The sequence below is a fragment of the Rutidosis leptorrhynchoides genome, chromosome 2 (assembly GCF_046630445.1).
Source record: "Rutidosis leptorrhynchoides isolate AG116_Rl617_1_P2 chromosome 2, CSIRO_AGI_Rlap_v1, whole genome shotgun sequence".
Classification (NCBI taxonomy): Eukaryota; Viridiplantae; Streptophyta; class Magnoliopsida; order Asterales; family Asteraceae; genus Rutidosis; species Rutidosis leptorrhynchoides.
In genome coordinates, this window is record NC_092334.1 from 605,778,847 (window position 1) to 605,794,351 (window position 15,505).

General features: G+C 32.3%; 1 protein-coding gene across 1 annotated transcript; it reads right to left on the reverse strand.

Annotated features, from left to right (window-relative positions):
- Positions 1–13,585: 13,585 nt before the first annotated feature.
- On the reverse strand, positions 13,586–14,630 carry LOC139889976 (uncharacterized). The gene is made up of 2 exons (XM_071872885.1): positions 14,607–14,630; positions 13,586–14,356 (listed from the first exon to the last, which is right to left on the reverse strand). Exons 1-2 carry the CDS (start codon positions 14,628–14,630, stop codon positions 13,586–13,588), a joined length of 795 nt encoding a protein of 264 aa, XP_071728986.1.
- Positions 14,631–15,505: the final 875 nt, after the last annotated feature.

Consider the following 15,505-nt stretch of genomic DNA (forward strand, 5'->3'; position numbering starts at 1 on the left):
GACGACCAGTATTCAACGGTTGCACAGTACTTCGTTTCGGTGACTACACTTGGTACGGTGTAGTAAGATTTCATAATAAAGGGAATATGCGACGCTGATTAAATGTTAAGTATGGTTATCAAGTGCTCAACAACTTAGAATATTTTTATTAAAACGTTTATATATGAAATCTTGTGGTCTATATTTATAACGCTGCCGGCATTAAACATATATCTCACCAACTTTATGTTAACGTTTTAAGCATGTTTATTCTCAGGTGATAACTAAAAGCTTCCGCTGCAACATGTTGAATTTAAGCAAGATCTTGAGTATGCATATTTGTGTCAAAAATAAAACTGCATATCGGAGGATTTGTAATGTAAAAAATGTTGGAAGTCGTATTGTTATTATCACATGTAAAGTTTGTAAGTCTAAGATTATCGCTAAACGATAATCATTATTAAGTTGTTTAAACCTTGTATTTGTAATAAAAGCTATGGTTTGTATTGTAAAAACGAATGCAGTTTTTGAAAAATGTCGCATATAGAGGTCAATACCTCGCGATGAAATCATATGTTATTGTATTCGTTGAAATGTCCCGTTCTTATTGATTAAAAACGTTCCATATTAATTGATTTCGTTGCGAGGTTTTGACCTCTATATGTGACGTTTTTCAAAGACTGCATTCATTTTAAAACAAACCATAACCTTTATTTCATCAATAAAGGTTTAAAAAGCTTTACGTAGATTATCAAATAATGATAATCTAAAATATCCTGTTTACACACGACCATTACATAATGGTTTACAATACAAATATGTTACAACAAAATAAGTTTCTTGAATACAGTTTTTACACAATATCATACAAGCATGGACTCCAAATCTCGTCCTTATTTAAGTATGCGACAGCGGAAGCTCTTAATAATCACCTGAGAATAAACATGCTTAAAACGTCAACAAAAATATTGGTGAGTTATAGGTTTAACCTATATATATCAAATCATAATAATAGACCACAAGATTTCATATTTCAATACACATCCCATACATAGAGATAAAAATCATTCATATGGTGAACACCTGGTAACCGACATTAACAAGATGCATATATAAGAATATCCCCATCATTCCGGGACACCCTTCGGATATGATATAAATTTCGAAGTACTAAAGCATTCGGTACTTTGGATGGGGTTTGTTAGGCCCAATAGATCTATCTTTAGGATTCGCGTCAATTAGGGTGTCTGTTCCCTAATTCTTAGATTACCAGACTTAATAAAAAGGGAAATATTCGATTTCGATAATTCAACCATAGAATGTAGTTTCACGTACTTGTGTCTATTTTGTAAATCATTTATAAAACCTGCATGTATTCTCATCCCAAAAATATTAGATTTTAAAAGTGGGACTATAACTCACTTTCACAGATTTTTACTTCGTCGGGAAGTAAGACTTGGCCACTGGTTGATTCACGAACCTATAACAATATATACATATATATCAAAGTATGTTCAAAATATATTTACAACACTTTTAATATATTTTGATGTTTTAAGTTTATTAAGTCAGCTGTCCTCGTTAGTAACCTACAACTAGTTGTCCACAGTTAGATGTACAGAAATAAATCGATAAATATTATCTTGAATCAATCCACGACCCAGTGTATACGTATCTCAGTATTGATCACAACTCAAACTATATATATTTTGGAATCAACCTCAACCCTGTATAGCTAACTCCAACATTCACATATAGAGTGTCTATGGTTGTTCCGAAATATATATAGATGTGTCGACATGATAGGTCGAAACATTGTATACGTGTCTATGGTATCTCAAGATTACATAATATACAATACAAGTTGATTAAGTTATGGTTGGAATAGATTTGTTACAAATTTTCACGTAGCTAAAATGAGAAAAATTATCCAATCTTGTTTTACCCATAACTTCTTCATTTTAAATCCGTTTTGAGTGAATCAAATTGCTATGGTTTCATATTGAACTCTATTTTATGAATCTAAACAGAAAAAGTATAGGTTTATAGTTGGAAAAATAAGTTACAAGTCATTTTTGTAAAGGTAGTAATTTCAGTCGAAAGAACGACGTCTAGATGACCATTTTAGAAAACATACTTTCACTTTGAGTTTAACCATAATTTTTGGATATAGTTTCATGTTCATAATAAAAATCATTTTCTCAGAATAACATCTTTTAAATCAAATTTTATCATAGTTTTTAATTAACTAACCCAAAACAGCCCGCGGTGTTACTACGACGGCGTAAATCTGGTTTTACGGTGTTTTTCGTGTTTCCAGGTTTTAAATCATTAAGTTAGCATATCATATAGATATATAACATGTGTTTAGTTGATTTTAAAAGTCAAGTTAGAAGGATTAACTTTTGTTTGCGAACAAGTTTAGAATTAACTAAACTATGTTCTAGTGATTACAAGTTTAAACCTTCGAATAACATAGCTTTATATGTATGAATCGAATGATGTTATGAACATCATTACTATCTTAAGTTCCTTGGATAAACCTACTGAAAAATAGAAAAATGGATCTAGATTCAATGGATCCTTGGATGGCTCGAAGTTCTTGAAGCAGAATCATGACACGAAAACAAGTTCAAGTAAGATCATCACTTGAAATAAGATTGTTATAGTTATAGAAATTGAACCAAAGTTTGAATATGATTATTACCTTGTATTAGAATGATAACCTACTGTAAGAAACAAAGATTTCTTGAGGTTGGATGATCACCTTACAAGATTGGAAGTGAGTTAGCAAACTTGAAAGTATTCTTGATTTTATGTAACTAGAACTTGTAGAATATATGAAGAACACTTAGAACTTGAAGATAGAACTTGAGAGAGATCAATTAGATGAAGAAAATTGAAGAATGAAAGTGTTTGTAGGTGTTTTTGGTCGTTGGTGTATGGATTAGATATAAAGGATATGTAATTTTGTTTTCATGTAAATAAGTCATGAATGATTACTCATATTTTTGTAATTTTATGAGATATTTCATGCTAGTTGCCAAATGATGGTTCCCACATGTGTTAGGTGACTCACATGGGCTACTAAGAGCTGATCATTGGAGTGTATATATGTGATGACCCGAAAAATTCTGACTAAATTTAAACTTAATCTTAAATGATTAATGATTTCGACACGATAAGCAAAGCCTATGAAGTTGAATCTCAAAATTTTGAACTATTCAAATACCCTTCGGTTGTTCTCAACGATTCGCGAACAATTATATGTAAATAGATACATATGCTATAACTTGAAAACGTAACAAAGTGTTATGAAAATGATACCGTACATTAAACTTATTGGTTTATATATCTATTTGAATATATATGATCTCAAGTTATTTAGTAAACGATAATAACATTTGATTATTGATTCAATTGATATTTAGATAAGTTAACTAAAACGTTTAAGATGAACCAGTGAAACACTAATTTGCTAAAGTATTTCCAAATTGCTACAGTACCCAAAATGCTACAGTGTTTTCGAAAATCACTATTTGCTACAGTAAAAGTGAATTGCTACAGTAAAAATTGATTCAGCAACGGGTAGGTAATACACTAGAAATATATAAATTCCACATTAATATGTTACACTATACATTCTTCAATTCTGATTCAGCAATCATTAACTATACTGCTCAAACCTATAGATATACGTATCTGTTCATCGCAGAATAACCATTTTCATTCAATTACATATTCTGATTTCGACAGATCAGAATCCAAGTCAAGATTGAACGAGAAGACGAACCAACTACACGAAGAAAGATTTATACTTATAATCATACATCTGGAAAGCTCTCGAAACCTAAGTAAAACTTTAACACGTATCTGTGATAAATCCTTCGGCATTCTTATTATTGAAAATAACCTTACAATTCCTTTTCAAGTATCCAGTTTTGTCACAACTACAACAAGTCAACTTTGACTTTTCATTTGGATAAACCTTAATTAAACCTTGACATATACGATTGCCCTTTCTATTGTTGTTACCGGGGAACCTTTTATATCCCACCATATTAGCAGTAAATGTACCAGCGACTCCGTCACTCTGTAATTTGAATCTCTCCGAAATCACTATATATACCTTGAAATCTGATTATGTACTCATTATCGCATTGTAACGATAATTGTTATACCACACACCGGGAATCATCAATCATTACGTCTCGATTTTTGCAGCAGTTCTACACCAACAGTTATATGTGTACATATAACGTCTACCTCCTGGACTTACATACTTCGAATCTGAAGTTTCCGAAAAACACCCCAAACTATGAAACTAGTTCTCTGAAATTGGAACAATGCTGATGAAGCAGCAAAAACTGTAAACGACCTTAACAGTCAAAAGTTTGATGATAAAGAATAGTATAGTGGTAAAGCTGAGAAAAAGAGAAGGTTTGAAACTGGAAAATGGATTGAGCAGACCATGAAGGAGGCTGTGGACAAATCACAAAGACTAAACCTGCCTTCAAAGAATACAAATGATTCAGTATCTGCTGAAGTCATTAACGAATACCTTGCTCCTGACTCAAAATCCGTTACGAACAAATATTCTTCATCATCCTCTGATATTAGAAATTCTAAGATATCATCGTATCTTTCATTATAAATATCCTCCATATTTCTGGAGATAATTCCATAATCATTCTTATCGGAAATCAATTTTCTCCTTGCGATATCTGTGTTACATCATAAAAGAAACTATTTTAGTTTCTAATTTCTGAAACTTTCCAGTTTAAAATAAGAATGTTTTTGAAGTAGTGTTAGGAGATGAAGCATGAGTTAGTATAATATAATGACACTTGATCAACGAGATTATATTACAGTAAGTCATGCTTAGTTTCTAATGGAACGTGATGATTCACAGATTATAACATCATCATGTGCCATGTTACACGACTCTTGTATCCTACTTAATCTCAAAAATATCAAGAAAATATTTCTTGATGATTCGGTCTTTTCCAGGATATTCTGGTAATTTGACAAATCAAGATCGTGCCATTACGATTACGTTCTTAGAACATTAACTATGTTCATTCCGAAATGTATACCTATGAATTCGGGACCATTACAAGAGATGCCTAATCGCAAGAAGAAGAAACGAAGGGACAAAGCTCCGAAATAGAAATTGGAGTATAAATCGCAGCAAATAGGAGGGAGTATTATCTGTGAATGACAATGATTATAGAAAACAGAAGTAGGGACATTGAAATATAATGGAGAATATAAGCCCGATAACAACCCCGAAATTTACAAACCGTGTATATCAATGCGTATAGCAATATAAAGACACGGGAGAATGATAAATACAACAATCCCTAGAGCATAATAGAAATAAACAGATTCTTCTGGTGGGAGCTGGAAAAGAAGGATGATTGTGGCAAACGTCAATATTAGGTCAAGAACCAGAACTGGATTGAGCATTTTCACAATCTTTTGAATGTATTAATTGGGAAAGAAAGTAGGAGTGATGAAAATAAATGAAATGGAAGAGGTCAATTTATAGCGAAATATCAGACATAGCAACCAAGGCAGATTACACATTTAATCAAAGAAAATCCTAATTTCCGCAAATTCTGAAGAATCAAATCTTATTTAGATTATGAAGATTTTCTATTCCTTAAATTCCGGAAATCAATCATTACTACGTCAAGAGATAAGACGCATCTCTATTCTCCATTTCACTCTATTACGATAACTTCTCTCATACGCTTCGAGTAATCGGATTGTTTTATCTGTATTATTCAATGGTGATAAAATTCTATTTACCAACACATATACGGCATGAAAACATTTCTATTGTTAGTCATGACGACCTCACTCAAATTTCGGGATGAAATTTCTTTAACGGGTAGGTACTGTGATGACCCGAAAAATTCTGACTAAATTTAAACTTAATCTTAAATGATTAATGATTTCGACACGATAAGCAAAGCCTATGAAGTTGAATCTCAAAATTTTGAACTATTCAAATACCCTTCGGTTGTTCTCAACGATTCGCGAACAATTATATGTAAATAGATACATATGCTATAACTTGAAAACGTAACAAAGTGTTATGAAAATGATACCGTACATTAAACTTATTGGTTTATATATCTATTTGAATATATATGATCTCAAGTTATTTAGTAAACGATAATAACATTCGATTATTGATTCAATTGATATTTAGATAAGTTAACTAAAACGTTTAAGATGAACCAGTGAAACACTAATTTGCTAAAGTATTTCCAAATTGCTACAGTACCCAAAATGCTACAGTGTTTTCGAAAATCACTAATTTGCTACAGTAAAATTGACTTTGCTACAGTGAATTGCTACAGTAAAAATTGATTCAGCAACGGGTAGGTAATACCCTAGAAATATATAAATTCCTCATTAATATGTTACACTATACATTCTTCAATTCTGCTACAGTAACTTTGCTACAGTAAAACACTATTTTAAAAATGTATTTTAACAAATAGTGAAACGATGATTTATAGAAGTAAATGAGCAAAACACTCAAACGTATAAGATACACTTTGAGTGACATAGTTTATGGATAGTTTAAGTCTATATTTTGACAAAGGTACGTGTCACGAAACGTAAAATGCAAGTTTTCTAAACGTACGAAAATACGTTCGAAAAACCGGAACCGGGACATAAGTCGAGTGATGACGTACGACTTATTGGAACTAAAATTACAAATCAACTATGCATGTGAATTTAATATAATATATAATTAATTATTTAAATTATATATATTATATATTTATTTATTATGTCGACAAACAAAAATACAAAAGTTTTGTGAGCTGGAAAAGGAGCCCATGCGATCGCATGGGAATCCTTCTACAAAATCATGCAATCGCATGGAGGGGAATTCCAGGCCAGGTACTATAAATTCAGGTGTTTTGCTCGAATGAAAAATCACACACACATACTCAAATATATATTACTCCGTATAATATTTATTATTATTATTATTATTATTATTATTATTATTATTATTATTATTATTATTATTATTATTATTATTATTATTATTATTAATCTTATTATTTTTATTATTAGTGTTATTATTTTTGCAATACAAAAATAATAATGTACATAAAATATTAAGACGAAGTGCTGTCCAAGTAATTTTCAAAACGAGTTTCCAAGCGAGCTAGAGCTAAGGAAAATATGAGTTATTACCAAGGAGGTTATGGGTAATGTTCGGGGATATTTTTGTGAAGCAAACCTCGTGTTTATCATCTCCGATGCGTCTAAGTGCTTTCCTACAATATTGTATATCAATATTAAACAGTGAGTTTCATAAGATCCCTTTTACTCTCTACATTTTTGGGCTGAGAATACATGCAAATGCTTTATTAACCGATATATAATATTTATATGTGTGAGTTTCATATGATCCCTTTTACTCAATATATTTTTGGGCTGAGAATACATGCGACTGTTTATAAATACTGAAAATACTAGATTTATATGCGTGAGTTTCATTGATCCCTTTTTAATTGCTTTTGCAATATATATTTTTGGGCTGAGAATACATGCACTTTATTTTAAAAGCAATGAATACAAGTACATACTAAATTCTACACTGAGTTTGAACCGAAAATCTCTTATCTTTGGTAACTAGTAACTACCGGTTATAAGAACTGGTGGGCGGGAGTAGTAGTATATGGATCCATAGGGCTTGATATCCCCGTCCGAGCTAGAGCACTAGCCTTTTAACAGACGTATGCTATTTGAGAAGCGTACACGTTGGTTTGCGTGTATTATTAAGATGATTATACAAAGGGTACAAATTATATATACGTTAAGTTTAGTTACCAGGGTGCTCAATTTCGTAGAATATTTTGATAAACGTTTCGGATGAAACAACTGAAATCTTGTGATCCACCTTTTATGTAAAACCTATTAATAAGCGTTTCGGATGAAACAATTGGAACATTATGGTTTACTTTTATATACAGATGATGTGAAACATTAACTCACAAACCTGATAAACGTTTTGGATAAAACAACTGAACTTTTGTAATCCACATTGATATACGGATTATGTGTAATATTAAAACTATGAACTCACCAACCTTTGTGTTGACACTTGTTAGCATGTTTATTCTCAGGTTTCTAGAAGTCTTCCGCTGTATGCTTATACGTGATACAAGTTATGTGCTGGGAGTCATACATGCTATATACAAGAAACTTGCATTCACCAAACCATTACCATGTACCTTATTTTGACTGTATTGTCAACAGATGTATTATTGTAAACCATTTAAATGGTGATTGTCTATACGTAGGAATTATCAGATGTTAAAAACCTGGAATTTATATATTCATTTATGAAATACCTTTTCAAACGAATGCAATGTTACAAAACGTATCACATAGAGGTCGAAACCTCGCGATGAAATCAATGAATGAAGTGTTCGTCCAGATGGATTTGGACGGGTCACTACAATATACCTTTTTAGGCTCAGGACAATCATGAGCAAAATACCCTTTGTTGCCACAATTTTAGCATTTCACCTTTGCAATGTTCACCTTCTTGGAGGGACGTGTTCCCTTGCCACGATGATTGGTGTTTGGCCTTTTGTTGGACTTATAAGTTTCTTTACCCTTATGGTAATGAAACTTGCGCTTATGCCCAAAAGCATTTTTAGAGCTTGTCGCCATATTCACCTCAGTGATTGACTTACCGGCCTCAATCCGATCTTCTTCTAGCTCTAAATGGCGCGCACAGTCCTCAAAAGTCTTGATGTTCTCAATATGTGTGAGATGCATTTTCATTTGCTCCCAAGTTTGAGGCAAGGAACAGATCATAGCTTGAACCTGTTGTTCATCAGTAAGAACATGACCTGCGTTTCTCAATTCACTTATCATGTTTGACATTTGTCTGACATGCTTTTTCATGGTATGATCAGACTTCTTTTTATATTGGTCAAACTTGATAGTGAGAGATCTTAGTTTGGTCACCGAGGTTGCACCAAACTTGTCAGCCAATGCTTTCCACATATCTTTTGCTAGTTCATACTTGCAAACATCACGCATGATGTCATCATCCATGCTGCTCAGCAACGTAATGTGAGCAATGGTGTTCTTACGTTTCCAAGCGATGTACACTTCAGCATCCTTTTTATGTTGTTCTGTATCACCCACCTCAGGTACTTCCATTGATTGAGTAAGAGCAACAAGAGCCTCTTGATCTTCCAACACATATTCGAGTTTCATGCTCCATATTTCGTAGTTGTCACCATTCAACTTAACACCCTTGTTAAGTTCAGCAACAATGTTCTTTGATGCGGAAGCTATGATTGAATACTAAGTCATTTATTAAAGATAATTATGCAAGGTTAGTTATATCCGTCCAAATATGCAATCACCTTTCTACTATATTATTTTATTAATAATAGGTCATCATAGGCTATAGAGAAAAAAGGGCACTATGTTTCCAATTATCATCCATAAAACCTATTATGAAACTATTATTAACATAATAATATATACAAGATTATAAGTTCCAATAAATCCAAATTGGCACGACTTTTCGGTACCATATTTCAAACTTTGAAAACATATCAATTCATATTAGTGTTCTCATAAACAATGATCTATGTAGTACAAAATACTCATGATATAGTGATTATTATTATCTATAGCATACTTAATTGAAATGTTACGAAAACATAAAAGATATCATTAGCAATGTATACATATAATTTCTACTCAACTTATCAATCACTAAAAAATCAACTTGTACTAGCATGCAAATAGGCATCTACTCGGATATTAAAAAATATGTGATTTTAATGTTCGGTTACAATATTACAAAGTAATTATTACAAAGTAATTAAGAATACCAAGAGTTAGGAAACGTTTGCAAAAGTAAATGAGAAACATTTCTCATTAACAAACAGTTCTATATAGATGATCATGCATTTAAAAAAAACAACAAAGAGTATATATATATATATATATATATATATATATATATATATATATATATATATATATATATATATATATATATATATATATATATATTAATTATCCAAATGCACATATTCATATTAACCGCAATAAAAATAACTAAAGTTAACAAATCATGGACCATATTCATTTAAAAAAAATGATAATCGCCATTGTAATAATAATGTCTACATGTTAAACAATTAATTACGTACTCAATGATATTTATCTTTTCAATATCTTCAACCATTATATAAAAATATGTTGAACATAATTGTAATAGTCATGTATTGCAAACTAGCACCTCCGAAGTACAAGTATACTCCATCAAACATATCAATAAAAATGTACTTTTAATACACATAAAAAAATATTTACGAGAACAAAAGGTTTTAATTTAAGCACATATATATGGAGTATGCACCATATGACAAAATAAAATCATTGTATTTGAATTTATTCATATGAATTTATTGAATTAGCTTGCAAACGGAAGTTTCGGAATGTAAATCATATGTACCTTTGTATATTTATTATACTGCATAATTAATTCATGAAAGGTCTTTGTATATGATGCATTTGTAAATATCATCATATGTCATCACATATTTATGAAATAAAAAAATTTTACTACAAAATCTTATTTCGATTTATGACTCATGAAGTCTATGTATTAACATACCCATGAGTTGAATAATAATAATAAAATTACAAGTCATGCACCATCAAATTAAAAATAATGAAGGAAAGCTTAGCATATGACCAGGAAATAAACATCACGGCTCTTGATACCAATATTGTACAAATAATAGATTCGAGACATACCGAATACGAGCAGCGAAAACGAGTAGGATCGACGTTTAGATCACCGATCGGGAAAGCGATCACCAATAGGAAGGCTTTCTAGTTTCACGGCCTAAGTTCCTTCTATGGTTTGCAATGTTCCACTTGAACAACTATACTCACAATTTTACTACTTACTAGTGTATGATTTTCTCAATGATTTGTTGTGTGTTTCTTGTGTTTTTGTGTGTCTTACAAGAAGAGTTTAACTCCCTATTTATAGATACAAGAGAGTACTTATTACCATGTACTACCAAAAGTACATTGTACTTATTTTTTTTAAACGGCTTATATATTAAACAATAGCGAGAAGCTAGAAAATTACAAGGAATTTAAGGGGTTCAATAACCAAACATTCCAATTTAGATTAGCTTTCTTATAACGAGATGAAAGCCAATCAAAAGAGGATAATACAATCGAGTCTATAATGTGAGATTTCTTGAACTTGTTGGGATCAAATATCTTGCCGTTCATGAATCGCCAAAGAGTCCAAAGCGTTGCATAACATATAGATTCCAGAATGATCGTTTTCGAAGGAGATTTGAAGGTCAACATAATCCACTGCCATAGATCTTCCACGGATTGCCAAACTGGAAGAAACATATCTATCCACGAAGCAATACGGCACCAAACCTGAGTCGCAATATCACATTCGAAAAAAACATGAGTAAGATCTTCCACCCGTGTAGAACATGAAGAGCACATCAGATCCAAGGGATTCACACCCTTCTCTATCAGATTACATTTATCAGGTAACCTATTTAGACGTCCCCGCCATATGAAGAAGTTTATATTGGGAGGAACAATCTTGCACCAATGAGTAGGCCACTGACCCATAGCATCACGGTTAATCAACTTACGAAACCCACTAACAGAAAATGATTCATTAGGTAAGCTTGGACAGACCCAGTAATCAGTTGTATCATTCAGTATCAAGTTGCTGATATAAGAATTAAATTCTGCCAGTTGATCTGCTTCTGCCCCGGTTCGAATTGCACGTCTCCAAGCCCAGGTCCATCCATTAGCATTTGCTCGATCAGCAACCCTGCACATCTTATCGGATTCTAGAGTATATAGACGGTTATATTTGGTGCGAAGGGGGGAGTCACCTAACCAAATGTCGTACCAAAATGAAGTGTCGAGACCATTACCTATCTTAATAGATAGGATATTTGAAAGCTAGGGAAATTCAGAATGTAAGTCATGAAAGAACCGATTTATAGATGCCCATGGACCTCTGACCGAGTGATTTAAGATGGGGTGAAGACCATCCATTTGAACTCCGTGAATCGTTTGAATGATTGATACCCAAAGCCATCCTTTGCATTTAACATACTGCCACCTCCATTTGTAAAGTAAAGCTTTGTTAAGAGAATCAAAACTAACAACTCCTAAACCACCTTTATCTTTCGATTTAAGGATGTCGCTCCATTTGACCCAATGAATTTTTCGTTCAACTCTAGAGCCACCCCAAAGAAAATGGGATCGAATAGATTCAAGATGTTTAAGAATACTTTTAGGAGCTTTGAATAAAGATAAATAATATGTACCAAGGGCCCCCAAAACCGAATTGATCAAAGTCAAACGGCCACCAAAAGAGAGCAGATTCTTTTTCCAAGTCGCTAGACGTTTTTCAACCTTACAAACAATGGGCTTCCAATTCTCAATGAGTCTCATGTTGGCCCCAATTGGAATACCGAGATAGTAAAATGGAAAAGAAGCCGATTTATAACCCACATTCAAAGCCACTCGATTGATTTCACCAAGAGGAATGCCAATACCTAGAAGGTTGGATTTATGCACGTTAATATGCAAACTCGACACCAAGTAAAAGCAATTCAAGATATCAATAAGGTTCGTAACATTTGAATCACTCCATTCACTTATGAAAAGCGCATCGTCCGCAAAGAAGGAATGAGATATAAGAACTTTGCAATTTTGATCACCAACCGAGAGGCCTTTAAAGATATTTTGATTAACCGAATCCATTAGAGCAACATGGAGCCCCTCCATGCAAATAATAAATAGGAATGGAGAAAGGGGGTGAATATATATATATATATATATATATATATATATATATATATATATATATATATATATATATATATATATATATATATATATATATATATATATATATATATATATATATAGGCGAAGACCACGTTCAATTTTGAATTCATCCGTCGGACTCCCATTAATAATGATTGATGCGAAGGAAGAATTTAGACAACCTTTGATCCAATGAATCCATCTTCGCCCAAAACCAAGAAGATCGAGCATCGATATAAGAAAATCCCAACTTATCGAATCAAATGCTTTTTCGAAATCTACTTTAAGGAGCATGGCTTTTTTCTTTTTTCGCTTACACCATCCTAGAATTTCGTTAATAATCATAGGACCGTCCAAAAATTTGACGACCTTTAATAAAAGCAGATTGTTCTCGACTGATAACTTCATCAATAACCAAAGAAAGACGATTAGCTAAGAGTTTAGCTAAAATTTTATATTGAATCCCGATAAGGCTAATAGGGCGGAAGTCTTTAACATATAGCGGGATGTCTATCTTGGGGATTAAAGTGAAGAAATATGAATTACAACCTTTAGGGATGAAACCAGACGAGTGAAAGTTGTGAACAAAAGCAAGAATATCCTCTTTGACCAAGTCCCAATATTGCTTTATAAATCAGAACGAAAACCCATCAGGCCCTGGGGCTTTGTCATCACCACATCCCCAAACTGCTTTTTTGATCTAGAGCTCAGAAAAAGGTTTCTCTAAATCGATGGCTGAAGTAACAGGAAGCTTTTTTAGATGAACGCTTTGATTTTTGATTTTAACATTACTAGAATGCTTGAACTTTGTTTTGAAGAAATCAAGAAAAGAGCTCTTGACACTATCAGGAGAAGATATCCATAAAACATTCGAAAGCACCCCTGAAACTGCCATTTTTTTCCGTTTTCGATTAATGTACGAATGAAATAATGAAGAATTCTCATCTCCTTGAGAAATCCAAATCTTTTTAAATTTTTGAGCCATATTCATTCCTTCTCTTTTATCGATCACCATTAAGTCTTTCAACGCATTCAAACGACAGCTAGAAAGATTTATAATATCTCCTCTGTTAACCAGCTCTTCGTCGACAGAGTCAATGGAATCCAACAAGTTTTTCTTTTCTACACAAAACGAATTGGATTGAGACACGTACCAGCTTTTGAGTTTGGACTTGACAAACTTTAGTTTGTTTTTGAAGATGATAAAAGGGTTTTTACCATAGCAATCAGGCTCCAAGTGAGGATCCAACCAAACATTTCGAACTACCAAATTGAACCCATCCAATAAGAACCAAAAAGCAAATAGTTTAAAAGGAGAAGGCCCATAGTTCAAGTAGTCAACAAAGATAACAATCAGACAGTGGTCTGACCATAAATTTGGCAAGACCCGCCCAATTAAGTTAGGCACAGAGTTGATAAAATTATTAGAAAGAAGAAACCTATCGAGTTTCTTATTTCTAACCTGTTTTCTCTAATCAATATCAGAAGCCAATTCATAATGCAATCACTCAACTGAAGTTTCTTATTTCTAACATGTTTTCTCTAATCAATTGAGGTAAAGGTAATTTTAGGTTTTTAGTTTAGCAACATATTGAAATTGAAAATTTAAGTTCCTCTTTCAATTCCAGTTGATTGATTATGCATCTAATTTGTTAACTAGATTTTATAGTATTAGTTCGATGGTCTGACTCAATTTATAAATGAACTTATAATGTGTTCACACTAGATATTGGTCGGTGATCCATTACCAATCTCCGGCCATTGTTGGTCGGAATAGTTTCCTACTCATAAATATGCCTCCTATATCTAATCCTGATCACCGATCCTTAGACAAAATTTCCACCACGATCTACGTTACCAACTTTCCCCTTCATTTTGAAACCAAAGAAATACGGGACATCTGTTCCAAACACGGCAGAGTTTCTGATGTTTATATTGCCAGGAAGCTTTCAAAAAAGGGATCTAGATTCGCCTTCGTCCGTTTTCTCAATGTTTCATCGGTTACTGATCTGGTCTTATGTAATGACCCGGAATTTTCTGACCAAATTATACTTATGAGATTAATATTTACATAAATTAAACCATACCAACATGATAAGCAATCCAAATTGTTGAGACTTGTGTTTTTGAAAAGAGTTTTACACAACGTTTGACCGTCCAATATGACCGATGATATCACGAACTATATAACATACGATACTTATACGTTTGTGTATATATATGTATTTATATATATTTAAGATGATCTAAGGATGGTTTAACATCTCATTGTGTACTAATGACAATGAGTTATAAGAATATTTTGAAACTACTAACTTAAGTTTTCAAAACGATAACTATACGTAACATTCTTTGATATATATACTTATAATCTATAATGCTTATACATGTATCGTATATATAATGTATTTAATCACTTTTTAAGGACTTAAATACATAAAACAATATAAGTATATTCACAAAAGATAGCTATATTTGAATTCTCGTTCCGTTTCCTCAAGATTTCTATACGTATATCTAGGGTATATGTACCCGTATAATATCCAGCTTCTATACGTATTTGCTATTGGTATATATACATCAAATCAACATCCTAATCAACATTATTACTGCCCTAGAT